Genomic DNA, 27995 nt, shown 5'->3' on the forward strand with positions numbered 1-27995 from the left:
GATCTCCAGTAGGTCACCAAACCAAAGATGCGAGCTGTGGGCGGAAGTGACGTGGCTTGAGTCTCACTCCTGGCGGAAGTGTCCGATGTTAGGCGGAAGTACCGAGTGCTCTTGTCGTTCTTGAGGATGGAAGAAGAGAGTCTTGAAGCCCGGATCAGTAAGTGAGGGTGTGGGGAGCTCCAGGCACAGAGCGGAACACGTCCGCCGAAACGTGGCACTGTGCTGTAACTTTGACACAGTTGTTTCGTCAGAAGAACTTCATCAAATCTGTCATGACATCATTGAACCATATATCGTGATGTCATAGTTCATTTACTGGAAATATTGCGAATTCATAATACAATGAAAGAATAGGTGATGGGTCATAATATCACAAGACAGAGGAGTCTATGGGTGTAGGTCACACAACATGGATGGGAGGTGTCCCAGGATCACAGAGCACTGACAGCTCTATACTACAGTATCACAGAGCACTGACAGCTCTATACCATAGTATCACAGAGCACTGACAGCTCTATACTATAGTATCACAGAGCACTGACAGCTCTATACTATAGTATCACAGAGCACTGACAGCTCTATACTATAGTATCACAGAGCACTGACAGGTCTATACTACAGTATCACAGAGCACTGACAGCTCTATACTATAGTATCACAGAGCACTGACAGCTCTATACTACAGTATCACAGAGCACTGACAGCTCTATACCATAGTATCACAGAGCACTGACAGCTCTATACTATAGTATCACAGAGCACTGACAGGTCTATACTATAGTATCACAGAGCACTGACAGCTCTATACTACAGTATCACAGAGCACTGACAGCTCTATACTACAGTATCACAGAGCACTGACAGGTCTATAGTACAGTATCACAGAGCACTGACAGCTCTATACTATAGTATCACAGAGCACTGACAGCTCTATACTATAGTATCACAGAGCACTGACAGCTCTATACTATAGTATCACAGAGCACTGACAGCTCTATACTATAGTATCACAGAGCACTGACAGCTCTATACTATAGTATCACAGAGCACTGACAGCTCTATACTATAGTATCACAGAGCACTGACAGCTCTATACTATAGTATCACAGAGCACTGACAGCTCTATACTACAGTATCACAGAGCACTGACAGCTCTATACTATAGTATCACAGAGCACTGACAGCTCTATACTATAGTATCACAGAGCACTGACAGCTCTATACTATAGTATCACAGAGCACTGACAGGTCTATACCATAGTATCACAGAGCACTGACAGGTCTATACTACAGTATCACAGAGCACTGACAGGTCTATACTACAGTATCACAGAGCACTGACAGCTCTATACTACAGTATCACAGAGCACTGACAGCTCTATACTACAGTATCACAGAGCACTGACAGGTCTATACTACAGTATCACAGAGCACTGACAGGTCTATACCATAGTATCACAGAGCACTGACAGGTCTATACTATAGTATCACAGAGCACTGACAGCTCTATACTATAGTATCACAGAGCACTGACAGGTCTATAGTACAGTATCACAGAGCACTGACAGGTCTATACTATAGTATCACAGAGCACTGACAGGTCTATACCATAGTATCACAGAGCACTGACAGCTCTATACCATAGTATCACAGAGCACTGACAGCTCTATACTATAGTATCACAGAGCACTGACAGCTCTATACTATAGTATCACAGAGCACTGACAGGTCTATACTATAGTATCACAGAGCACTGACAGGTCTATACCATAGTATCACAGAGCACTGACAGGTCTATACTATAGTATCACAGAGCACTGACAGCTCTATACTATAGTATCACAGAGCACTGACAGCTCTATACTATAGTATCACAGAGCACTGACAGCTCTATACTATAGTATCACAGAGCACTGACAGGTCTATACTATAGTATCACAGAGCACTGACAGCTCTATACTATAGTATCACAGAGCACTGACAGCTCTATACTATAGTATCACAGAGCACTGACAGGTCTATACCATAGTATCACAGAGCACTGACAGCTCTATACTACAGTATCACAGAGCACTGACAGCTCTATACTACAGTATCACAGAGCACTGACAGGTCTATACTACAGTATCACAGAGCACTGACAGCTCTATACCATAGTATCACAGAGCACTGACAGGTCTATACTATAGTATCACAGAGCACTGACAGCTCTATACTATAGTATCACAGAGCACTGACAGGTCTATACTATAGTATCACAGAGCACTGACAGGTCTATACTACAGTATCACAGAGCACTGACAGCTCTATAGTACAGTATCACAGAGCACTGACAGCTCTATACTACAGTATCACAGAGCACTGACAGCTCTATACTACAGTATCACAGAGCACTGACAGCTCTATACTATAGTATCACAGAGCACTGACAGCTCTATACTATAGTATCACAGAGCACTGACAGGTCTATACTATAGTATCACAGAGCACTGACAGGTCTATACCATAGTATCACAGAGCACTGACAGGTCTATACTACAGTATCACAGAGCACTGACAGGTCTATACTACAGTATCACAGAGCACTGACAGCTCTATACTACAGTATCACAGAGCACTGACAGCTCTATACTACAGTATCACAGAGCACTGACAGGTCTATACTACAGTATCACAGAGCACTGACAGCTCTATACCATAGTATCACAGAGCACTGACAGGTCTATACTATAGTATCACAGAGCACTGACAGCTCTATACTATAGTATCACAGAGCACTGACAGGTCTATAGTACAGTATCACAGAGCACTGACAGGTCTATACTATAGTATCACAGAGCACTGACAGGTCTATACCATAGTATCACAGAGCACTGACAGCTCTATACCATAGTATCACAGAGCACTGACAGCTCTATACTATAGTATCACAGAGCACTGACAGCTCTATACTATAGTATCACAGAGCACTGACAGGTCTATACTATAGTATCACAGAGCACTGACAGGTCTATACCATAGTATCACAGAGCACTGACAGGTCTATACTATAGTATCACAGAGCACTGACAGCTCTATACTATAGTATCACAGAGCACTGACAGCTCTATACTATAGTATCACAGAGCACTGACAGCTCTATACTATAGTATCACAGAGCACTGACAGGTCTATACTATAGTATCACAGAGCACTGACAGCTCTATACTATAGTATCACAGAGCACTGACAGGTCTATACTATAGTATCACAGAGCACTGACAGGTCTATACCATAGTATCACAGAGCACTGACAGCTCTATACTACAGTATCACAGAGCACTGACAGCTCTATACTACAGTATCACAGAGCACTGACAGGTCTATACTACAGTATCACAGAGCACTGACAGCTCTATACCATAGTATCACAGAGCACTGACAGCTCTATACTATAGTATCACAGAGCACTGACAGCTCTATACTATAGTATCACAGAGCACTGACAGGTCTATACTATAGTATCACAGAGCACTGACAGGTCTATACTATAGTATCACATAGCACTGACAGCTCTATACTACAGTATGACAGAGCACTGACAGCTCTATACTACAGTATCACAGAGCACTGACAGGTCTATACTACAGTATCACAGAGCACTGACAGCTCTATACTACAGTATCACAGAGCACTGACAGCTCTATACTATAGTATCACAGAGCACTGACAGGTCTATAGTACAGTATCACAGAGCACTGACAGCTCTATACTACAGTATCACAGAGCACTGACAGGTCTATACTACAGTATCACAGAGCACTGACAGCTCTATACCATAGTATCACAGAGCACTGACAGGTCTATACTATAGTATCACAGAGCACTGACAGCTCTATACTATAGTATCACAGAGCACTGACAGGTCTATACTATAGTATCACAGAGCACTGACAGGTCTATACTACAGTATCACAGAGCACTGACAGCTCTATACTATAGTATCACAGAGCACTGACAGCTCTAAACTATAGTATCACAGAGCACTGACAGCTCTATACTACAGTATCACAGAGCACTGACAGCTCTATACTATAGTATCACAGAGCACTGACAGCTCTATACTTTAGTATCACAGAGCACTGACAGGTCTATACTATAGTATCACAGAGCACTGACAGGTCTATACTACAGTATCACAGAGCACTGACAGGTCTATAGTACAGTATCACAGAGCACTGACAGCTCTATACTATAGTATCACAGAGCACTGACAGCTCTATACTATAGTATCACAGAGCACTGACAGGTCTATAGTACAGTATCACAGAGCACTGACAGCTCTATACTACAGTATCACAGAGCACTGACAGGTCTATACTATAGTATCACAGAGCACTGACAGGTCTATAGTACAGTATCACAGAGCACTGACAGCTCTATACTATAGTATCACAGAGCACTGACAGGTCTATACTATAGTATCACAGAGCACTGACAGGTCTATACTATAGTATCACAGAGCACTGACAGCTCTATACTATAGTATCACAGAGCACTGACAGGTCTATAGTACAGTATCACAGAGCACTGACAGGTCTATACTATAGTATCACAGAGCACTGACAGGTCTATACTATAGTATCACAGAGCACTGACAGGTCTATACTATAGTATCACAGAGCACTGACAGGTCTATACTATAGTATCACAGAGCACTGACAGGTCTATACTATAGTATCACATAGCACTGACAGCTCTATACTATAGTATCACAGAGCACTGACAGCTCTATACTATAGTATCACAGAGCACTGACAGGTCTATAGTACAGTATCACAGAGCACTGACAGGTCTATAGTACAGTATCACAGAGCACTGACAGCTCTATACTATAGTATCACAGAGCACTGAAAGGTCTATAGTACAGTATCACAGAGCACTGACAGGTCTATACTATAGTATCACAGAGCACTGACAGCTCTATACTACAGTATCACAGAGCACTGACAGCTCTATACTATAGTATCACAGAGCACTGACAGCTCTATACTATAGTATCACAGAGCACTGACAGCTCTATACTACAGTATCACAGAGCACTGACAGCTCTATACTACAGTATCACAGAGCACTGACAGGTCTATAGTACAGTATCACAGAGCACTGACAGGTCTATACTACAGTATCACAGAGCACTGACAGGTCTATACTATAGTATCACAGAGCACTGACAGCTCTATACTTTAGTATCACAGAGCACTGACAGCTCTATACTACAGTATCACAGAGCACTGACAGCTCTATACTACAGTATCACAGAGCACTGACAGCTCTATACTACAGTATCACAGAGCACTGACAGCTCTATACTACAGTATCACAGAGCACTGACAGCTCTATACTACAGTATCACAGAGCACTGACAGCTCTATACTACAGTATCACAGAGCACTGACAGCTCTATACTACAGTATCACAGAGCACTGACAGCTCTATACTATAGTATCACAGAGCCCTAACAGGTCTATACTATAGTATCACAGAGCACTGACAGGTCTATACTATAGTATCACAGAGCACTGACAGCTCTATAGTACAGTATCACAGAGCACTGACAGCTCTATACTACAGTATCACAGAGCACTGACAGCTCTATACTACAGTATCACAGACCACTGTGACCTTATGTTGGTTGTAACACTACTTTCTGGGGTTTTTATACTGTTTTATATGGCGACTAGGCCAGGGGGATTATCTATTTCATCACTGATTTACTAGTTATTGCAGAATTACTTTACATTGTATTAGTTTGTAGAGCCAAAGTACTGTGGTGTCAGTCAGCCATGTAAATGTTCTGCATGTTGAATTTTGATGCCATCTTTTAGTGCATTATGGGAATTGTAGTTTTGCAACAATTGAAGGCGAAGGTTCCTCATCCCTGGAAACTTTTTGTATATAGTTGTTGTTATATAGAAAATAATGAAGAGCCTGTGCTTACTTTTCCATACTCCCTGTTGTCCCCAGACTGCAGCCGCTGCTGCTACCTCCAAGACAAACTGTGAGAGACAGCTCAGCCAGTCACTGACTGCGACGGGACAGCTCAGCAACCAAAGATTGGCTGAGCTGGCGGTCACTCCCAAGATGAGTTTGTCTCGGAAGTGCCGGTGGCTGTGGTCATCGGGGGACACAGGAGGGAATGTGGTGAGGTAAGCATAGGCTCTTTATTGTTTTTTTTTTATATAACTGCAGCAATATGTGAAAAGTTTTTTAACGCTGGGCAACCCCTTTAAATAATGAGATCCAATAAAGTAATAGTCATATTAATCATTGCTTTACTGAACTCCATTCTTTTACCTTAATGCAGCATGCACAGCCATTCCTAAAAGTGAATGTCACCTATAAAATGGGGCCGTACTTTCAGTGAATGTGAATTTTTGTAGTTCCGTTTAGGGTGCCTTCACACGTATTTATTGCACAAAACTGGCACGAAACTCGAATGAAACTCGCACGAATGTAGCTGCGTTTTTTGTGGTGTTAAACTCTCCTGTGAAAATCATGTGAAAATCAAAACTCGCATGTAAAAATCGCACCAAACATGCAGCGAGAATACACATACATTGACTTTATAGCAATCGGTATCACTGTGGATTTATGTGCGAGAAACTCGCAGCGATACGATACGTGTGAAGGGACCCTTAGTGAAATAATTTCACAGTGCAGTGACAGGGGAGGTGACTAGTTACATGACACTTAGTTAGCCACAGTAATACTGCTAAGTATTGGAAAGGATATCTTACACTTTATCTGTCTTTCTACAGACCGGGCGACAAACCCACTAAACAAAGAGCAGGAGTGGGAGGATGTTCAAGCCTTTTGTGATCAGCTTAATCGAGACCTGGAAGGGTAAGTGGCTCTTAGTATTTTGCTTTATATGAGACTGTGTGCACACCACCATTGGAGCCACTCTTTAGAGTACAATCAAATTGATCGTCCATGACAGCATGGTCAGGTCATAATGTTGGTGTCCATGGCAGTGGGGTCATTTCAGAAGGGAAGTCCATGGCATTGGGGTCATTTCAGGAGGGAAGTCCATGGCATTGGGGTCATTTCAGGAGGGATGTCCGTGGCATTGGGGTCATTTCAGGAGGGATGTCCGTGGCAGTGGGGTCATTTCAGGAGGGATGTCCGTGGCAGTGGGGTCATTTCAGGAGGGATGTCCGTGGCAGTGGGGTCATTTCAGGAGGGATGTCCGTGGCAGTGGAGTCATTTCAGGAGGGATGTCCGTGGCAGTGGGGTCATTTCAGGAAGATGGTTCAGGACAGTGTGGTCATACATTGATAAGTTTGAAAGAGACTAGCTACAGCTCCTGTCCACCTAGCTGCGCAGAGAAACAGTCAGAAGTCAAAATTGGAAGATAAAGGCTCATTACACTATTTTCACATAGGCCAGTATGTTGTATAGGAGAGTAAGCAGAAAGTGAAGCCCTGTTGAGCATTATTTGTTTGCAGGGAATGAGCTTGTATTGTGTTTGCTTGTTCTGTGAAATAAATTCCTTTTGTTCCTTAATAGGCCCCAGCTTGCAACACGACTTCTGGCTCACAAAATACAGTCCCCTCAAGAGTGGGAAGCAATGCAAGCACTGACGGTAAGAGGAACACTGAGAAGTCACTTCCTTATCCCTTTACCAGTTGCTTTTTTTATTACTCTTCCTCTCTGGCTATGAGAAGAGATAGGAGAGTGTAATGTATCCATACATTCTACCATGGGTTTTGAAAACACTTGATTTTTATTTACTTAGAAATGTTTGACACCTGTCAATTGTCAGCTGTAGGTAAAGACAAACGTTTGCTTCCACCTTAATGGACAAATGTCCTCTAATTCCTTTGCATGCATGCAAACCTGGCTATTGTCAGGAGGGAAAGGCATTCATAGGGTGCAGAAAAAACACCTGTATTACAGCACAGATGCCCTCTTGTGTTACTATTTTTCAGTTTGGAGCAAGACTTCAGAGAGGTAGCTATGGCAGGTATAAGGACGTACAGGTCTTTCATAATATGTTAATAGGCAGCTCTGTCAGAACTGTTATGTAAATTGCACAACTCGGGAAATGTTTATTGGGGGGAGGGGGAGAGCTGTGGGAGGGGCTGCCCACATCATCTGTAGATCGTCCAGGTGGCCCATAGCAGAGAGCTGCCGCCGCCGCGCCTATTACATCGTCATTGTGTATTTAGAACATGCTGTAAGACAACAATCAGCCAACGTGATCGTTGCCTTTCAGCATGAGCTGTTACACAAATCGATTATCGTCCGGAACGGCTAGTAATCGTCCAAGTGCAGCCGATAATCATATTGTATAATAGGACCCTTAGGCTCTTTGTGGTTTCTACACACTACATTAACAGTGTAGTTTGTATCATTAGACATTTTCATCTGTTTTAGGTTTTAGAAGCATGTATGAAGAACTGTGGCAAACGATTTCACAATGAAGTCGGTAAATTCCGATTCCTTAATGAGCTGATAAAAGTTGTGTCTCCAAAGGTAAGTGCTAAGGTCCGAGTCATCAGTAATGACATTTTCTATATATCACATTTGTATGTTGAACGTATTTTTGGAAGCAGATAACACATCATCCTCAATCGTTAATATGTGTTGGTCACAGCTCACCTACTCCCCCTCCCTCTTGTGCAGTGAACAGAGCATGCCCGCAATATACTGGCAAAGAAGTCAGTAGGTGAGGGAGACAGTTCGCCTCCTCCCCCTCCCTGCACAGCGCCCTCTGCACAAGCCACAAAGTCATCTTGAGAGTACAGGTTCCTATAGTCAGTTTTGCTTTAAAGCATCTCTCTTAAAGGGGTACTCCCCCCAAGAGCTAAAAAAATGAAATGCTCCCAAACCTAGCTGGTCTTACTCACCAAGTCCCCCTGAGTATTTTGAGCCGTCTCCCATCTTTCTAGCTGCTGCCGTTTCTGAGTTACAAGTTTTTCTAAAAGCCCATCTATATCCAAGATAGGAAACTACATTTCCCATCATGCAATGCTTATGCCTGATGATGGTGAAGTAGCAGAGCTGAGACAATGAAGGAGATGATGACGGTGTAGCAGAGCTGAGATGGCGGTGTCGGTGTAGCAAAGCTGAGTTGGAAGTGACGTTGTAGCAGAGCTGAGTTGGGGATAACGGCGTAGCAGAGCTGAGTTGGGGATGATGGCGTAGCAGAACTGAGTTGGAAGTGACGTTGTAGCAGAGCTGAGTTGGGGGGGCGGTGTAGCAGAGCTGAGTTGGGGGATGACGGCGTAGCAGAGCTGAGTTGGGGGAGACGGCGTAGCAGAGCTGAGTTGGGGGAGACGGCGTAGCAGAGCTGAGTTGGGGGAGACGGCGTAGCAGAGCTGAGTTGGGGGAGACGGCGTAGCAGAGCTGAGTTGGGGGAGACGGCGTAGCAGAGCTGAGTTGGGGGAGACGGCGTAGCAGAGCTGAGTTGGGGGAGACGGCGTAGCAGAGCTGAGTTGGGGGAGACGGCGTAGCAGAGCTGAGTTGGGGGAGACGGCGTAGCAGAGCTGAGTTGGGGGAGACGGCGTAGCAGAGCTGAGTTGGGGGAGACGGCGTAGCAGAGCTGAGTTGGGGGAGACGGCGTAGCAGAGCTGAGTTGGGGGAGACGGCGTAGCAGAGCTGAGTTGGGGGAGACGGCGTAGCAGAGCTGAGTTGGGGGAGACGGCGTAGCAGAGCTGAGTTGGGGGAGACGGCGTAGCAGAGCTGAGTTGGGGGAGACGGCGTAGCAGAGCTGAGTTGGGGGAGACGGCGTAGCAGAGCTGAGTTGGGGGAGACGGCGTAGCAGAGCTGAGTTGGGGGAGACGGCGTAGCAGAGCTGAGTTGGGGGAGACGGCGTAGCAGAGCTGAGTTGGGGGAGACGGCGTAGCAGAGCTGAGTTGGGGGAGACGGCGTAGCAGAGCTGAGTTGGGGGAGACGGCGTAGCAGAGCTGAGTTGGGGGAGACGGCGTAGCAGAGCTGAGTTGGGGGAGACGGCGTAGCAGAGCTGAGTTGGGGGAGACGGCGTAGCAGAGCTGAGTTGGGGGAGACGGCGTAGCAGAGCTGAGTTGGGGGAGACGGCGTAGCAGAGCTGAGTTGGGGGAGACGGCGTAGCAGAGCTGAGTTGGGGGAGACGGCGTAGCAGAGCTGAGTTGGGGGAGACGGCGTAGCAGAGCTGAGTTGGGGGAGACGGCGTAGCAGAGCTGAGTTGGGGGAGACGGCGTAGCAGAGCTGAGTTGGGGGAGACGGCGTAGCAGAGCTGAGTTGGGGGAGACGGCGTAGCAGAGCTGAGTTGGGGGAGACGGCGTAGCAGAGCTGAGTTGGGGGAGACGGCGTAGCAGAGCTGAGTTTGGGGAGACGGCGTAGCAGAGCTGAGTTTGGGGAGACGGCGTAGCAGAGCTGAGTTTGGGGAGACGGCGTAGCAGAGCTGAGTTTGGGGAGACGGCGTAGCAGAGCTGAGTTTGGGGAGACGGCGTAGCAGAGCTGAGTTTGGGGAGACGGCGTAGCAGAGCTGAGTTTGGGGAGACGGCGTAGCAGAGCTGAGTTTGGGGAGACGGCGTAGCAGAGCTGAGTTTGGGGAGACGGCGTAGCAGAGCTGAGTTTGGGGAGACGGCGTAGCAGAGCTGAGTTTGGGGAGACGGCGTAGCAGAGCTGAGTTTGGGGAGACGGCGTAGCAGAGCTGAGTTTGGGGAGACGGCGTAGCAGAGCTGAGTTTGGGGAGACGGCGTAGCAGAGCTGAGTTTGGGGAGACGGCGTAGCAGAGCTGAGTTTGGGGAGACGGCGTAGCAGAGCTGAGTTTGGGGAGACGGCGTAGCAGAGCTGAGTTTGGGGAGACGGCGTAGCAGAGCTGAGTTTGGGGAGACGGCGTAGCAGAGCTGAGTTTGGGGAGACGGCGTAGCAGAGCTGAGTTTGGGGAGACGGCGTAGCAGAGCTGAGTTTGGGGAGACGGCGTAGCAGAGCTGAGTTTGGGGAGACGGCGTAGCAGAGCTGAGTTTGGGGAGACGGCGTAGCAGAGCTGAGTTTGGGGAGACGGCGTAGCAGAGCTGAGTTTGGGGAGACGGCGTAGCAGAGCTGAGTTTGGGGAGACGGCGTAGCAGAGCTGAGTTTGGGGAGACGGCGTAGCAGAGCTGAGTTTGGGGAGACGGCGTAGCAGAGCTGAGTTTGGGGAGACGGCGTAGCAGAGCTGAGTTTGGGGAGACGGCGTAGCAGAGCTGAGTTTGGGGAGACGGCGTAGCAGAGCTGAGTTTGGGGAGACGGCGTAGCAGAGCTGAGTTTGGGGAGACGGCGTAGCAGAGCTGAGTTTGGGGAGACGGCGTAGCAGAGCTGAGTTTGGGGAGACGGCGTAGCAGAGCTGAGTTTGGGGAGACGGCGTAGCAGAGCTGAGTTTGGGGAGACGGCGTAGCAGAGCTGAGTTTGGGGAGACGGCGTAGCAGAGCTGAGTTTGGGGAGACGGCGTAGCAGAGCTGAGTTGGGGGAGACGGCGTAGCAGAGCTGAGTTGGGGGAGACGGCGTAGCAGAGCTGAGTTGGGGGAGACGGCGTAGCAGAGCTGAGTTGGGGGAGACGGCGTAGCAGAGCTGAGTTGGGGGAGACGGCGTAGCAGAGCTGAGTTGGGGGAGACGGCGTAGCAGAGCTGAGTTGGGGGAGACGGCGTAGCAGAGCTGAGTTTGGGGAGACGGCGTAGCAGAGCTGAGTTTGGGGAGACGGCGTAGCAGAGCTGAGTTTTGGGGAGACGGCGTAGCAGAGCTGAGTTTGGGGAGACGGCGTAGCAGAGCTGAGTTTGGGGAGACGGCGTAGCAGAGCTGAGTTTGGGGAGACGGCGTAGCAGAGCTGAGTTTGGGGAGACGGCGTAGCAGAGCTGAGTTTGGGGAGACGGCGTAGCAGATGGGGGCGGAGCTTGCCGCGGACGATCACGGTGGGCGGAGCTTGCGGGGGCGGAGCCTGTCACGGGCGATATCGGGGGCGGAGCTTGCCGCGGGGGGGGGCTGCGGGTGAGTGCAGCGGCTATGCCTCTGGTGAGTGAGGGATGCCACGGGTGATTGGGGGGCGGTTGGTTGTGGGCCAGGGGGCTGTGTTTGCTCCGGTTGAGTGCTGCCGGGAGGCTCTGGACACAGGGGGTGAGCTCTGGGCTGGGGGTGATCGGGTGGCTGCTGTTAGAGAGGGATGCAGTCACAGCTGCGCTGATCACTGTCTCCCTCTGTAACAGCAGCCACCCCATCAGTGTTCTCAGTCACTTCACTGTGCTGGGACTGAGGACACGTGATGCCGTCTCGGAGGGTCGGGGCCAGGAGCAGGGAGCGTGTCGGGTTGGACTGAGGACTGATGATTCTATACAATCTATGGAGGTGAATGCAGCTGGATAACAGCAAAACTGTGCAGAATCCGTAATAACTTTATATTGGAAAGATGGAAAGCTACGGGTGGGCAACGTAATAATGCAAAAATAATTTTTGGGGGAATACCCCTTTAATGCTGTTAAGAAGGTTGTCAAGGCACCAAAAAAAGTTTATAGTTGGCTGAGTGGTGGCATACCTATCTGGGTTCCTACAGCTCCTGGTGTGATGTCATTTGGTCCCCGCTCATCACTTCTATCAGCTTCCAACCCCCTCAGCCTATTACTTACTGTGTTACTCAGACCTCTATAAACAGGGCAGAGTAGCAACATGCATTCAGGCATGATGACCACCCATACAATCATGTACACTAAATAAAATAAAATCTTAAACCAGAAAATAAAAACAGATTAGGTAAAAGAATATATGCCAGTATCCATAAATGTAGGTGCAAAATGATTCACCTCATTTCATTGTTTCAACGTGACTGGATGAGAATAAATGCTTATAAATGGCGGGTAGCGTTTGATGCAATTGCCCTCAGCACCAGCTGAATTTATGACACAGTTCCTCCATACTTTATTGTTTAGTATCTAGGCACCCGCTCTCCAGAGAAAGTGAAGTTAAAGGTTTTGGAGCTTTTGTACAGCTGGACTCTCGGACTTCCCAGTGAAGTGAAAATCGCAGAGGCCTATCAGATGTTAAAGAAGCAAGGTGGGTTTCTTGGATGCCAGGTAAAAGGGTAAACTAGTGATCATTTGTAGGCAATATGGTCACATCATTCTTGTCATAAAATGTCACCACTTTTATAGGAATTGTAAAGGAAGACCCCAAACTGCCAGCAGAAGCCATGATGCCCCCTCCCCCACCCCGACCGAAAAATGCTATATTTGATGATGATGAAAAATCCAAGGTAGCTTATTTTACTTATCGCTTCCTGTGCAGTCTTTCTAGAGAACCTGTCAGCACTAAAGGGGTGTGGGGTAGCTGTATATCGTTTATATATTGCTCTCTGCATATAACTCTTAATACATGGAGCTCTCTGTTATTTTTTTCGCGTTTAAGTGCAGGAGGAATTAGTGAAAATTGAGTCTGTAGATACATGGTGCTTAGAGTTGATAGGGGCACTGTCATTTTTGCTGCTAAAGCCCTGTAACATGCAATACAACAATGAAGGGACAGCCCTGGTATGTTATGTGACTGTAGTCAGGCCGCTATACTAATCCTGAGCGTTTGTCTACTTTACATAACAAAATTGGAATAAACCTGCCCTGGAGTTTCTCTAAATGGCAGAGGATTACTTTTCTGTAGGTAAAAGTTGTGTTTCACAAATCCAAGCTTTGCCTGCAAGGTACAATAACTATGTGAGGATGCAGTGGATGGAAGCTGCAGTCCAGATCTGTAGATGTCTGTACCAAGTGAAACCTATCTGTTGTGACAGGTTGAGGAATAGGCACAATAATGCAGAAGAGCAGTATGAATTCCTGATAGTAATGTGTTTGCTTGCTGTTCATACTATATTATGTATGGTCCCAAGAGTCTGTTCACACTTACAGGATCTGCTGCAGATTTTATGCTGTGTGCATTTAGTTACATTGATATCTGCAGCATCAAATCTGCAGCAGATCCTGTGTGTGTGAATGGATCCTTAAAGTGTATCAGTCACTTCAGATTACTTTTCAGGATAAGTTGCCCTGCGTATGGAGAATCCAGTGTTCTCTCTGGGCAGTAAGCCTGCACACTGTGTGTCTGCTTGTCAGCTCTTCCTGCTCACTCATCCCCCTGGGCCCCCTCCCCCTTCCATAGGCTTGTATAGGCAGTGTAATCCTGTCTTTACTACCGTCTCTACTCTTGCTTTTAGTTTTAAAAGTGAGATTGGGGGCGAGACAGTACAACAGGAAGCTCCTATGCCTAAAAAAATCTATTACAGAGTCTCTTACATTCACTGTAAAGTAGCTTAAAACGATATTTAGGGGGGCAAGTAAGAGATGTTTTGATTGAGAATAAGTGAAAAAGAAGTACAAGCCGCCACCAATGTGGTGTTCATAAGGGGGACGAGTTAGTTTCATGTTGGAATATCCCTTTAAAGTGACTCTGTACCCACAATCTGACCCCCCCAAACCACTTGTACCGTTGGATAGCTGCTTTTAATCCAAGATTTGTCCTGCGGTCCGTTCGGCAGGTGATGCAGTTAATGTCATAAAAAACAACTTTTAAACTGGCAGCCCTGTGCCCTTTGGCCGTGGCCTACATTGTGTGTGCATTAGGCTGGCACAACCTCTCTGTCCCTCCTCCCCACCCTCCTCATCATTAGAAATGCTCCAGGCAGATTGCCTCCTGTTTGTCAGCTGTGTCAGCCCAGCACATGGGCTGGATCGTGAAGGCACCTGTGTAGTTTTTACTGCAGAGGAATAGGAAAAATGGTGAAGAGGGTGAGGAGGAGGGATGGAGGGGTGTGCCAGCCTAATGCATACATAAACTAAGCCATGGCCAAAGGGCACGGGGCTGCCAGTTTAAAAGTAGTTTTTTATGACAATAGCTGCATCACCTGCCGAACGGACCACAGGTCATGGTGCCCTACAGTATGATGGTCTCTCTGCAAGGAGGTCTTCCATGTTTGCTTATTTTCCTCCCCTTTTAGGCTTGTCCCCCTGTAAAAAAAAACAAGAAAAAGGGGTATTCTATTCTCAATGTTCGCTGGTTGACGGAGATACCACCTATTGTCTATTCTTATTGATATTTAGTTATAGTTATTCCATATGTTCTCCCACCAGTGTTATTTGGTCAGGTAGGATACAGCTTATGCAGGAGGAGCTTCCATTGTCTGCTTGTTATTAGCCTTCTGTAATTCATCCTTTGAATCCTTTTTGCTCTGGCTGTTTGTTAATGGATGTGACCTTTTGTTTTTTCCTAATATTCTTTTTGTCTTCAGATGTTAGCCCGCCTACTGAAGAGCACACACCCGGAGGACTTACGAGCTGCAAATAAGCTTATCAAAGAAATGGTGCAGGAGGTGATAGAACTCTGTCCATATCTACTCATCAAAGACAAAGACAATTGTCTGCATAATCTTCTAATTCCTTTGTGTTCTTGTTTCATTGTCAGGACCAAAAGCGCATGGAAAAAATTTCCAAAAGGGTGAATGCTATAGAAGAAGTGAATAACAATGTGAAACTCCTGAATGATATGTTGAGTGCATTTAGAACGGGGCAATCTTCTGAAGGCAGCGAGGACTTAATGAAGGTCAGTGCATTGCTATAAATACACGTCATCCAAAGACTAACAAATTCTTGTATCAATGAATTGTATTTTTTGGGTTGCAGGAATTGTATCAGCGATGTGAGAAGATGAGGCCGACACTTTTCCGCTTGGCCAGTGATACAGAAGACAATGATGAGGCTTTAGGTAAGGAATAGAAGCTTCTTGGGGTAGATTAGCCTAAAAGCATTTCTGAAATAAAATCCTGTATCTTTTTCTATTCTTCTGAGACTGCCACCTGATTCTTCTGGTTTTTCTTTGTGTTAAGGACACTCCTGGCTTTGGCTAAGAATACTGAATGAGCTCCTAAATAATGACCAAATCCTGATTACATTATTATGTGGAAATCCAGCCTTAAGGGTTTCTATAGTGTGCAATTATTGGCTGATTATTGGCCCATGTAAAAGTGATAAAGCTGATGAATAAGCAATTGCCTGTTCTTTAGCTCATCACTGGGGATCGTGCAGCCCTAAAATTATCATTGGCCACCTGCGTATTTCTTATAATATTATAAACAGTTATGGTCAGCCAAAAAAGATGTACGTTAAGGGCTGCGCGAACAATACATTTTGTAGTTCTAGCCATGCAAATGGCCCAGGGAGATTGGCGTTCTTATTGTGAAAGGGTCTGCCAATAATAACCCTTACGGCTGTATTATACACACCTTATAGATTGGTGCTATTATTTGGTTTGTTCATCAGGTGGGTAAGGCCAATTGAAAGTTTGCTGGGTCACTTGTGTGATGTGAAGCTGATGAACCAGAATTTTTCACAGATCGCTGTGACAGTAATATTCCCCCCACCACCACCACCATTCACAAGCTTAGATGCTGCACATTTGATTTATACCTGTATAAAATTTCTCTGTCTTCATGGTGGTTTGGCCCTCTGTGTTACCAGTGGGGAGATAGGAATCGGTGAGCCCATTGCCATGAAGCTCCACCAAGGTGACACTGTCCACCTCCACCGATTAAGTGAAGCAAGAACAATGGGGCTGGCAGCATCACTTTAAACAATTCGATCAGCTGTTTGCTTGTTTGTCGGCTGATCGCTGGGCCTGTTACACAGTCCTATAATTGCACATTTTACAGGGCCCTTACAATTGTTAAAGGCTTGAGCCACATGATGATTCCAGGTCATATACACAGAAACCACCATACCACGTTGCCTGGTCACGCGACTTGGCCTCTCATGTAAAGGGGCCAGGCTGGCCAGGCTGCGAGTAATGTATTACTACCTGTCCTGTTCCCCCACCACTGCCCTACCCCGGGCCACCCGCTCTGCATCAGTGCCTGTGTTTTTGAAATACGATGATGTCCTGCCCTAAGCAGCCATTTCCTATGGGAGACTGACATCGTCAAATGTTCTGAAAACCTAAGCAGCAGTTCAGAGCGGGTCGCCCAGGAACCGGCAGCAGTAGGGGAACGACACAAGTATGCATTACTGACATGTCCCGTATTAATTTTTCCTAGACAACCAAATGTGACACAGTGGTTCCTGGTGGTAGCATTGGGAATTGCCATGTAGCCCCAGCCTTATAGATCTTAAAAGATCACAGCCTTAAGAGGGCGGGAACAAGTGATCATATTTAGCCATTATGTCTTTTTCAGCTGAAATCCTGCAGGCCAATGATAGTTTAACACAAGTCATCAACACATATCGACAGCTGGTAAAAGGAGAAGAAGTCAATGGAGAATCTGCCTCTAGTAGCATGCCAGGTGAGTTCATGCTATCTCTTAAGGCCCTTATACACAGGCTGATTATTGCTCATGATCCTAGGAACCCTCAATCACCCGATGATTTGCTTGTGTAAAAGGACAAATGATCAGCCAGCGAACGAGCAAGTACCTGCTCATCCGCTGATCTGATCTTTTGTGCGGTTGGTAAAATCATTGTTATCGACCGCACATCTCTCTGTGTAAACGGATATGTGACTGATAACCATGCATTTAAAGGGCCAAATGAATAATTGTGCCTTGTAAAAAGCACTGCAAATCGACTGCCGATTTCACCAGTTGGCACTTGTTGGATCTCTGTAAAAAGGCCCTCAGTTTTAAAGTTATTGGTTTAATCTCCTTTTTATTGTTTCCTCAGCTAGCAGTTCTGCTCTGCTGGATCTGTCAGGATTAGACATGACTCCATCGTACCCTGCTGTTCCATCTCAGCCCTGTAACCTGACCCAGTTGTCCTCATCCACATCTCTTCTTGATGATGAGCTCATGTCTTTAGGTAAGAGGGCACAGTGGCTCAGTGATTAGCCATGCATCTTGCACCCAGTGACAGTGTTGCAGAATGCATTGCAATTATATAGGCAAAAGAATTAGAACTGCCAGCGTTTGAGCTGTAATATTTTATCTGCATTAATCTGCTAATGGTTATGGAGAAAGATAACATGATGATTTAAGATTACAACTTCTGCTTATATCTCTATAATGTTCCTGCTGGTTCCAGTTACTTGACTTCGGGAGTGTGAAGTGACTGTAGTGTGTAGATATGTGACACTATATACAGGATTCATCTTGGCCTGTTCACACTACTTACCAGGAAGAAGGCAGCGGTGCCTTCACTGATTTAGTCCAGTTTAACCCTTTAATAGTTTTAGATAAGCTCTGCTTTGGCTGATGGCACTGTCACTGTGCCCCTCTGATCAAGCAGCAGGAACCCCTCATCCGTAATTCACAGCCAGGACCCTTCTGCGACTTCTGGGAATGGAGATAAGTTTGATCCTGGCGGTTTGAACCCTTTTATGTCACGGGTCAGAAGCAACTGGCATATAGGGGATTGGACAGAGGGAGGTAGCTTCCTCTGTCACCATCAGCATGCAGCAGCTGCAATTGCCTCATGCCAATGGTTGCCAGGGCAGCTAGGGGCCTGCTATAGCTGTAATGTGCATTGGGCTGTGCCAAAACCACATAGAATACTAATGTGGCAATCCCTCTGCGAGTATGTCAAAGTCAGCGCCCTTAACCCCCCACAGCCTGGTACATACTTTACTGGGGTCTCCCGGCGCTCAGCCAATCAGTGCACTGGCGGGGCACACTGTTTTTAATACTGCATTCACAATCTAGATGTGCCATAGACATATGCAACACAACAACAGAAGTGCTCATATACAGTTGTCAGTTTTTTCATACATTTTCAGAGAAATGATACCAATTTCTACAAAAAGATGCTCCATAGTTGGTTATACAGGTACATACTAAAACAGGCATGTGAAGAGAACTGCCAGATCCTGCTTATGGAGCCAAGTGCTAGCCATTTGTTTGACTTAAAGGGGTTATCCAGTGCTACAAAAACATGGCCACTTTCTTTTAGAGACAACACGACTCTTGTCTCCATTTCAGGTGCGGTTTGCAATTAATCTCCATTCACTTCAATACAACTAAGCAGCAAAACCCCGCCCAAGCTGGAGAAAAGAGTGGGGCTGTCTGTGGAAGAACGTGGCCATGTTTTTGTAGCACTGGATAACCCCTTTAATAGATTTTCACATGGCTTCCTGAATTCCTATGGATCATGATTTCTGTGGATGAGAAGTCCCAGTGCAGCTCTTATATCCTATAGAGAAGGGTATGAGATTAGGACAGTGGAGCTACGCATGATCTCCAGGCTAGATTGCTTTTATGTCCGGTTTAGCACCTATTTGGCTGGGATCTATGGAAAGCTGTTACTGTTTGTCACTCACTATTCTGCATTATCTAATCCTAGGATTAAATGACCCTGTCCCCCCTGCACAAACCCTGGAATCTTCTTCCTGGAATAGCTTTCAGGTAATGAGCAGCTGCCATCTGTTGATATCTGCAAAGATGAACGCACGAGAGAACCAGCATGTTCACACACGTAGTTAATTGGTCTTGGCCCCAGAATAGCTTTTCATTGCACTACATGTATCTGCTGGTATACAGGGTGGTTTACTGTGGAAGTATCAGGACTTGTTGAGCAGGGATTGACATGGAATCTTCCACTTAGTTTCTCCTCTGAATCTAACATTAGAGTTGCTTTGGGCTTTACCTTCACCAAAACCTAGAATGTCACCATGCAGTCCTTTGCTGCATTGTGGCTTTTGGTGATCACTTGGGGGTTGTCTATCCCTTACTCACACAATGCCCCTACAACTCTCAATTGACCATTTTCCCCCCAGTCTTCAGAAACAGAAAATGAAGCTGCTTCTACTGAGAAGGTGTCATCCACTGTGCATCCTGCACCACAGTCTAACAAAGCTTTAGAGGACCTAGACCTGCTTGGAAAGACTCTGCTGGAGCAAGCCCTGCCGCCCAGTGCAGTGCACATGCGATGGTGAGATCTATGAGCAATTCATGTTTACTAGAAGTCACTACATTGACTAATAGTGCGCCAGATGAGGAAGGCTAGGGTTACACTCCAGCTATTTCCAACTCCACCTTATCGTGGGGGGATGGTTCACTCTAATTGCAAATGGTATTGGGTTTGTATCTTGCCATTGTGGTGAGCTGTTGCATTTTTTTTTTGTGTTTTTGTGTGTCTGCAATTTCGGCCATAGCAACGTGCTCCTGCTTAGTGTGAATGGTGTTGTAGGAGAGCTGACCAAATTTGTCTTCTTTCCTGTATTTTCAACTCACTCCTTCTCTAACTAATAAATAATAGTAGGGTTGAAAAAGACCTGTGGCCATCAAGGTAAACCAGCAGAATGAAGAGAACATGGAAAAAGTGTGTGTGTGTGTGTGTGGGGGGGGGGGGGGGTAGTTTATCCTCCTTTGACAAGAAATATTAGAAATAACAGTGGACATGAGCAACTCGTCTTTAAATGGGCTAAAAATGCAGAGGCATTTACATTGTTGTGTTTCGACAAATCTTCCTGAAAGATGAGCTATTTCTGTGGCAGCATCAGTTACAATAAAATAAACAAGTTCAATAAATGTGAAGTAAATGAAGGACTGGTACAGTCACTATAATGGTGTGTTCACACCTACAGGATCTGCAGCTGATTTTCTGCAGCAGATTTCATTTAAATAACTGAACACAGCATCAAATCTGCTGCAGATCCTGTAGGTGTGAACGCACCCTTACTCTTTATATATTAATAAATTAATTACCACTAGTGGTTCCAAGACGTCACCTTGTTATCAGCACATCACCAGGCAGCATGTTAACAACCATGCAGAATATTAATAACTACTCTGGATTTCATTGCACATAGGCCCCACCTTTGCATGCGCTGTGTTTTTGAGAAACTCTAGACAGCATCAGAAATGTTATAGAAGTAACTAATGCTGTGTTTACACGGAACGATTATCGTTCGAATTTTCACATAAACGATCGCATTTCAGCGATAATTGTTCCGTGTAAACACATCAAACGACGAGCGAGAAATCGTTCATTTTGATCTGTCAACATGTTCTTAAATCGTCGTTCACTGAAAATTCGCAGATCGCTTCGTGCAAACTTCGTGTGAAAGATGGGCTTAAGCGATCTTAAAAACGATCGCAATAACGATTTTTCTTACGAATTTTCAAACAATTTTTCTAACGATTTATTCGTCTAAATGCTGATCGTTATAAAAACCAAATCGTTGCTACAAAATGGTTAAGCGATCGGTTGGGCGAATTATCGCTTTGTGTAAACGTAGCATAAATTCAGCTCTCTGAGGACTAATGGATGCAACACACCTGCTGTTAGAGCTTTGTTCACAGGCATGGTTTCCCCACATGCAGTGGTCACAACATAGCATTAGCCATAGTGACACGCAAGCCCATGACCTGCAAGTGAGGAGAAAGCTATAGTGCTTTACAGAGCTCTAGGCTGAAAGGGCATGTTATATATTTTAATGTGCCAGGACAACCATATTAAGCCAGTTTAGGGAGTTGGTAGCTGTAACTCCTCAGCAGTGTGTAAGAGACAGCAGGATCAGACAGGACACATCATTTGTTTGTATTCTGTAACCGTGGAAACAAATGAGTTATACATATACTTGCCCAATAACTGTATAAAGCTCCACAGTCCAGATTTTTGTATGGTATTTGCTTGTGGTGTTTTGGATTTTTATCTTATATTAAAGGAGTATTCTACCCAAGAGCTAAAAGCCAAACCTAGATGGTCTTACAAAGTCCCCCTGAGTATTTTGAGCTGTTTCCTGTCTTTCTAGCTGCCTCCATTCCTGAGTTACAAGTCTAAAAGCCGGTCTATATCCAAGATGATGCTGACCGGTAAACTACATTCTCCAGCATGCATTGCACCTCAGAGCCAACTGCCAAGTATCTGCCTCATCTTGTAGCATCTTCCCATTGCTGGCTCATTCTGCTTCTGATTTACATTGTAAGGGTATAAACCCACACACCGTATACACAGCGTATTTACTGCTGCGATACGCAGCGAATACGCAGCAAAAACGCAACAAATACGCAACAAAAACGCAGCAGATTAGATCTAAATAACTGAACTCAGCATTAAATCTTCACCATCAAACTGCTGCGTATTTGCTGCGTATTTGTTGCGTATTTGCTGTGTATACGGTGTGTGGGTTTGTACCCTAAACAAAATATCCTATCTATCTATCTATCTATCTATCTATCTATCTATCTATCTATCTATCAGAAAGTAAAAGCAGCACTTCGTAGAAGGTAAATATCAGGTGCCCGCGGATCCAAGTCGAGACCAGGGACTGTACTAAATAGTGATGGAAAATCCACAGCACTCCTTTGTAAAGTAAATAGTGCAATTTAACCATTATATACAAGGATATATCCATATAATCACTACACTCCATGCAACCATTATATACAAGGATTAGTGATGAGCGAATACTGTTTGATCGAATAGTAAGGTATTCGATCTATCGAATATAATCGAATAGTTCGCCAAATATTCGATCAGCATTCAAATCCCCCTACTTCGGTTTTTTTCCTCTAAGTGGTCGAATAGATGTTTTTAAATAAATGAATACTTGTTCCCATAGACTTTAATGGGATCGAATATTCGAATATCGGGGAGATATTCGTACGAATATTGAATATTCGAATATTTCACTGTTTGCTCATCACTAACAAGGATATATCCATGTAATCACTACACTTCATGTAACCGTTATATACAAGAATATATCCTTGTAATCACTACACTCCATGTAACCATATATACACAAGGATATATCCATATAATCACTACACTCTATGTAACCGTTATATACAAGGATATATCCTTGTAATCACTACACTCCATGTAACCATATATACACAAGGATATATCCATATAATCACTACACTCTATGTAACCGTTATATACAAGGATATATCCATGTAATCACTACACTCCATGTAACCGTTATATACAAGAATATATCCTTGTAATCACTACACTCCATGTAACCATATATACACAAGGATATATCCATATAATCACTACACTCTATGTAACCGTTATATACAAGGATATATCCATGTAATCACTACACTCCATGTAACCGTTATATACAAGGATATATCCATGTAATCACTACACTCCATGTAACCATTATATACACAAGGATATATCCATATAATCACTACACTCCATGTAACCGTTATATACAAGGATATAATCATGTAATCATTATATACAAGGATATATCCATATAATCACAACACTCCATGTAACCATTATATACAAGGATATATCCATCTAATCACTACACTCCATGTAACCATTATATACAAGGATATATCCATCTAATCACTACACTCCATGTAACCATTATATACAAGGATATATCCATCTAATCACTACACTCCATGTAACCATTATATACAAGGATATATCCATCTAATCACTACACTCCATGTAACCGTTATATACAAGGACTAGAGATGAGCGAACCTGGAGCATGCTCGAGTCCATCCGAACCCGAACTTTCGGCATTTGATTAGCTGGGGCTGCTGAAGTTGGATAAAGCCCTAAGGCTATGTGGAAAACATGGATATAGTCATTGGCTGTATCCATGTTTTCCAGACAACCTTAGAGCTTTATCCAACTTCAGCAGCCCCAGCTAATCAAATGCCGAACGCTCGGGTTCGGATGGCATCAAACCCGAACCCGGTTCGCTCATCTCTAACAAGGATATATCCATGTAATCATTACACTCCATGTAACCATTATATACCAGGATATAGCCATGTAATCACTACACTCCATGTAACTTTATGTACGAAGATACCTTTATATCCACAGTTGAGTCACATTATAACCACTTCCTACTTTCGATATCAGTAGCGTGTATCTTATGAAGGAAGTCATGTGTCATGAGCTGGCTTTGTGGGTATATAAGGTGTGTGAGACACTGTCTAGACAAATATATACCCCATTGCTGTCATGGGGATGATTGTCAGCTTTCAGGCCAAGGGTGGCAGTATTACAGAAACAGTTTGTGAGCTGTTCTCGTGCTGCTCTGGTGAAAGTGTATTGTAATGGACAAATGGCACCATTGCAAATAATAGTAACAACTGCCTTTGAGGTGGGAGGGGAGTGTCGGCTATAAGAGTGTGCTGACACTGCAGCGAAGCAGCTTACCACCAAAATAAACCTCAGGGCTACCTGATGTGTGTCTTAAATACAGTTCAGAGAACCCATCTGTGCATGGGGCTCAGGAGCAGATGGATACAGCAGCATGGAGATGCACTGCCGTCAGCATGGGTTTGGTTACCTGTGACAACCTACCAGGACCTTATGTAACAACCAGTATACACCTATATAGTCAGTATACTATACTTCATACGACTATGATACCGCTATACTTTATGTAAACCTCTATATTTTACCATGTAATTTCACATAACCTTTATGTAACAAGTGTACACCCATATAAGCTCTAGTATGATTATTACCCCATCGTACAACTAGTTTACTATCATATAACCTTTGATACCTTCATAGTAGGAAGAGTAAAGGAAGGTCAGATGTGTGATCTATGTTCTTAGGTGTCTGACTTATCTCGTTTCAGGGAGAAGACCCAGGTGAAGCCTACTTTACGAGATCTGCAGAGTAAAGCTCCTCCATCTGCCCCCCTGCTGCCACAGCCACCTGTAGCGGCAGAACTGCCATTTATTGATCCAGTGCAATCATCCCCCGGGAAAACAGAAATTTCCCTTACTGCGATCACTGTGCCTCTGGAGTCTATCAAACCGAGTATGGATCAGTAAGCTGTGGAGGGGCAATAAAAGGCATTGTCATGTATTTCTACTACTTATGCTCTATATTTGGATATCCTGGGTGGGGGGATGGAGTTGTCACTCAGGAGCCCCCTCTAAGAGCCAGTGTGAGAAGACTCTGCTTTAATGGCCAATCTGTTTAAATGGCTGTCATGTAATATTACATTTTACTTGCAGCAACTGTTGCTTCTCGTGTTATTAGGATTGTGGCTATACATGCAGATAACTATGGCAGCTTTTAGCCACCATTTCTTTCTTTTATTGTATTTGATCCGTTAAACAATCTCATTGGGTTCTTGTTGCCATTTTTTCTTATCTTACTGGCAGGTAACATCCTCCCCGTCACTGTGTATGACCAGCGCAGTTTCCGGGTTCTCTTCCACTTTGCTCAGGGCGCTCCTGCAGGGAGACCGGATATCCTGGTGGTTGTGATCTCCATGCTGAGTACAGCTCCACTCCCTGTCACTGGAATTAGTTTTCAGGCTGCTGTTCCTAAGGTTGGATGGTGTGGGGTGTCTCATAAATTTATTATTTTCACCCATGCAGACCTTGTGTCATGTGTAATAATTCTCTCTTGTTATAGACCATGAGGGTAAAGTTGCAGCCGGCATCTGGCACTGAACTTCCGGCATTCAACCCAATCCTGCCTCCATCTGCTGTCACTCAGGTGCTGCTGCTGGCCAATCCCACACAGGTAACAATACTGTCACTACCGCCCACAGTTGTCTGCCTGTTCATGCACCCCCACCTTATTCCTTAAGTATATAACTAAGGTGTAAGATATGACACATGATATTTTTCCTCTTTTCATTTTTAGGAAAAGGTTCGCTTACGATACAAACTAACTTACACCCAAGGAGAGCAAACCTTTGATGAAATGGGAGATGTGGATGATTTTCCTCCTGTAGAGAAGTGGGGGAATCTGTAGGTAAACTGGAAGGAAATGAAGGGGGAAATGTTGTGCTGGCACTTGGTGGCTGGAGACTCAACCTGAACTGCACTACCCATCAATCTTTATGACTTGTTTGGCTGCTCTTTAGTGTCCCCTTCCTGCTGTTACACAGAACCCTGGGACATTGTGAGATCTCAGTCTTTACCCCTTTTTTTCACGTTTCTTTTGCCTTTGTCTGTGTTGGGAAGGTCTTTCTGGCCTTCCTGTTATAGGGTAAGTCTCAGCTGTTCCTCCTGCATATAGTAAATACGTTCAGCTGTCACCATGTTCTCACTCTTTCTCTATATGTTATATTGTCTTCATCTAATATACTTTAATTTCTATGATTTTGTGGAATCATCAGATGAACTTGTCGAATGCCTTTCTCCTTGGTGCAGAGACCATCATTGGTATTGTGCTGACTTCTCGCCGGCTGCGGGGTCCATATAGTAATCTGTTCCTTTGTAGCTCTAAAAACCCTCGACATAAACTCCACATGTGACCTGAGCAGCTGCCATTATTTACCCCGATGTCCCTGCCTTCCAGGAAACCTTTTCTATATTTTCCTTCAATTTGTTGCGCCTATTGCCACTCTTCAGTACAACTGTAGCTTTTAGTGTTGAAGGGGTTATCCAGCGCTACAAAAACATGGCCACTCTTTTCCAGAGACAGCCCCACTCTTGTCTCCAGCTTGGGCGGGGGTTTTGCTGCTCAGTTCCATTTAAGTGAATGAAGCTTAATTGCAAACTGCACCTGAACTGGAGTCATGTTTTCTCTGAAAGAAAGTGGCCATGTTTTTGTAGCACTGGATAATCCCTTTAAAGGGGTTATCCAGCGCTACAAAAACATGGCCACTTCCCCCTACTGTTGTCTCCAGTTTGGGTGGGGTTTTGAAACTCAGTTCCATTGAAGTAAATGGAGCTTAATTGTAAACTGCACCTGAAATGGAGACAACAGTAGGGGGAAAAGTGGCCATGTTTTTGTAGCGCTGGATAACCCCTTTAATGTCCCTTCACCAACATTTAATGACAGCCATATTCTGTGCTGAGCTACTTGTATCCCAGAACACTGACAGTACCTGAAGCCTGGAGGAAAGCGAGCTACAGCTGGAAGACATCAGCCAATACGATTCAGAGGGGAAACCATATAAACCCCACTAACTAACCCCAAGCTCACAATCACTTTGACATGCTAGATGCTTGGAGCTCCACTCCTATCTGAAGCGAGTGCTGACTGCATTACCCAGTAGCAGTGGACATGAGTCTTAGTTGGCCAGAACACTGAGGGGGGTCACCTATTTTTACTATTTCAATGCAGGTGCAGTTTCCCTTAATGGCTGTTTCACCTACACATTTCCTCAGCATTGTAACTGCAGCATCCTGTGCTCAGGTTCCTACTGAGCTGCCTTCTCGGTGTGGTCTTATGAAATGACTCTTGTGGCTTCTGGGTGCTGCTACATCGTGCTGACCACTTCCCCTCTTCCACTGAGTCATAAGCTGCTCAGTTCCCTTCGATGAGTTGAAGCCACTTGCACGTGAATGAGGATTGGGAAGGTGCAAACTTCATTCTGACTATACATTCACTGCTGCCAGGCCTCCTGATGTGTGTAGTATGTGTTATGTCCACAGTCCTGCAGTATTCTGCACCCGAAGTAGGGTCAGACCCTCACCCCAGCCATCAACCCAAGTAACATCTTTGTCAGGCCTCTAGATGCTGTATAGTAAGCACTGCAGGATTGAGGCCTGTATGAGCTATGTCTGTGTGCCCTCTATCCCCACCTAAACTAATGTCTTAGTCATATAGGCAGGTACCTCTACTTTTACTATGGAGAATCAGACAGATGTCCAGTATGGCGTACTGCAAATAACAACCAGGTCAAGCCTTGTCACCACTGCATGGATATTCAGATTCACGGCCCAATCTCAGCACAATGAATACACCTTGACTGTTTGCTTGTGCCATGCAGGGGTCGGTATCTGTAGAATAGGGAAGCGATCAGGATCACAGCTGCAGCTCTGTTATCTTATGTGTTTCAAGATCCTTAACATAAACAATAAACTCATGTCTGAAAGCAGAAGTTTCCGGACAGCCCATGCAGTGGCTTATTCTGCAGTATACTGAGGCCATGCCAAATTCTACACTAAATCCTATAAGATGTAATACTTCGATTCAAAGTGTCCTGCCTACGAGTTATACAGGTGGAGTTCATGTGTTTGCATCTTAGGGGTTAACATAACGGCAAACTCTGCTATACATCTGATGTCTGAGATCTGGCACAATGTCTCCATTACTGAATGTAATAAAGGAAACCATTCCAATGTG

At 45.0% G+C, this 27995-nt stretch overlaps 1 protein-coding gene across 1 annotated transcript; it reads left to right on the forward strand.

Moving 5' to 3' along the window:
* The first annotated feature begins 5 nt into the window (after positions 1 to 5).
* On the forward strand, positions 6 to 27995 carry GGA1 (golgi associated, gamma adaptin ear containing, ARF binding protein 1). Its single transcript, XM_069966466.1, has 17 exons — positions 6 to 157; positions 6801 to 6885; positions 7552 to 7627; positions 8422 to 8520; positions 12924 to 13047; positions 13146 to 13246; positions 15266 to 15346; positions 15439 to 15576; positions 15657 to 15738; positions 17201 to 17308; positions 17685 to 17819; positions 19296 to 19357; positions 19729 to 19883; positions 24535 to 24719; positions 25070 to 25239; positions 25326 to 25436; positions 25560 to 27995. Exons 1-17 carry the CDS (start codon positions 127 to 129, stop codon positions 25668 to 25670), a joined length of 1854 nt encoding a protein of 617 aa, XP_069822567.1. The 5' UTR covers positions 6 to 126; the 3' UTR covers positions 25671 to 27995.

This window comes from Dendropsophus ebraccatus, chromosome 4, assembly GCF_027789765.1.
Source record: "Dendropsophus ebraccatus isolate aDenEbr1 chromosome 4, aDenEbr1.pat, whole genome shotgun sequence".
NCBI classification, from domain to species: Eukaryota; Metazoa; Chordata; class Amphibia; order Anura; family Hylidae; genus Dendropsophus; species Dendropsophus ebraccatus.

Bases quoted from the DNA above. Each gene is read 5' to 3' on its own strand.
- GGA1 (XM_069966466.1), top strand. From the start codon at position 127: ATGGAAGAAGAGAGTCTTGAAGCCCGGATCA. The intron at 6,886-7,551 runs GTAAGTGGCTCT...GTTCCTTAATAG, and splicing joins CTTAATCGAGACCTGGAAGG to GCCCCAGCTTGCAACACGAC. The intron at 13,048-13,145 runs GTGGGTTTCTTG...CCACTTTTATAG, and splicing joins TCAGATGTTAAAGAAGCAAG to GAATTGTAAAGGAAGACCCC.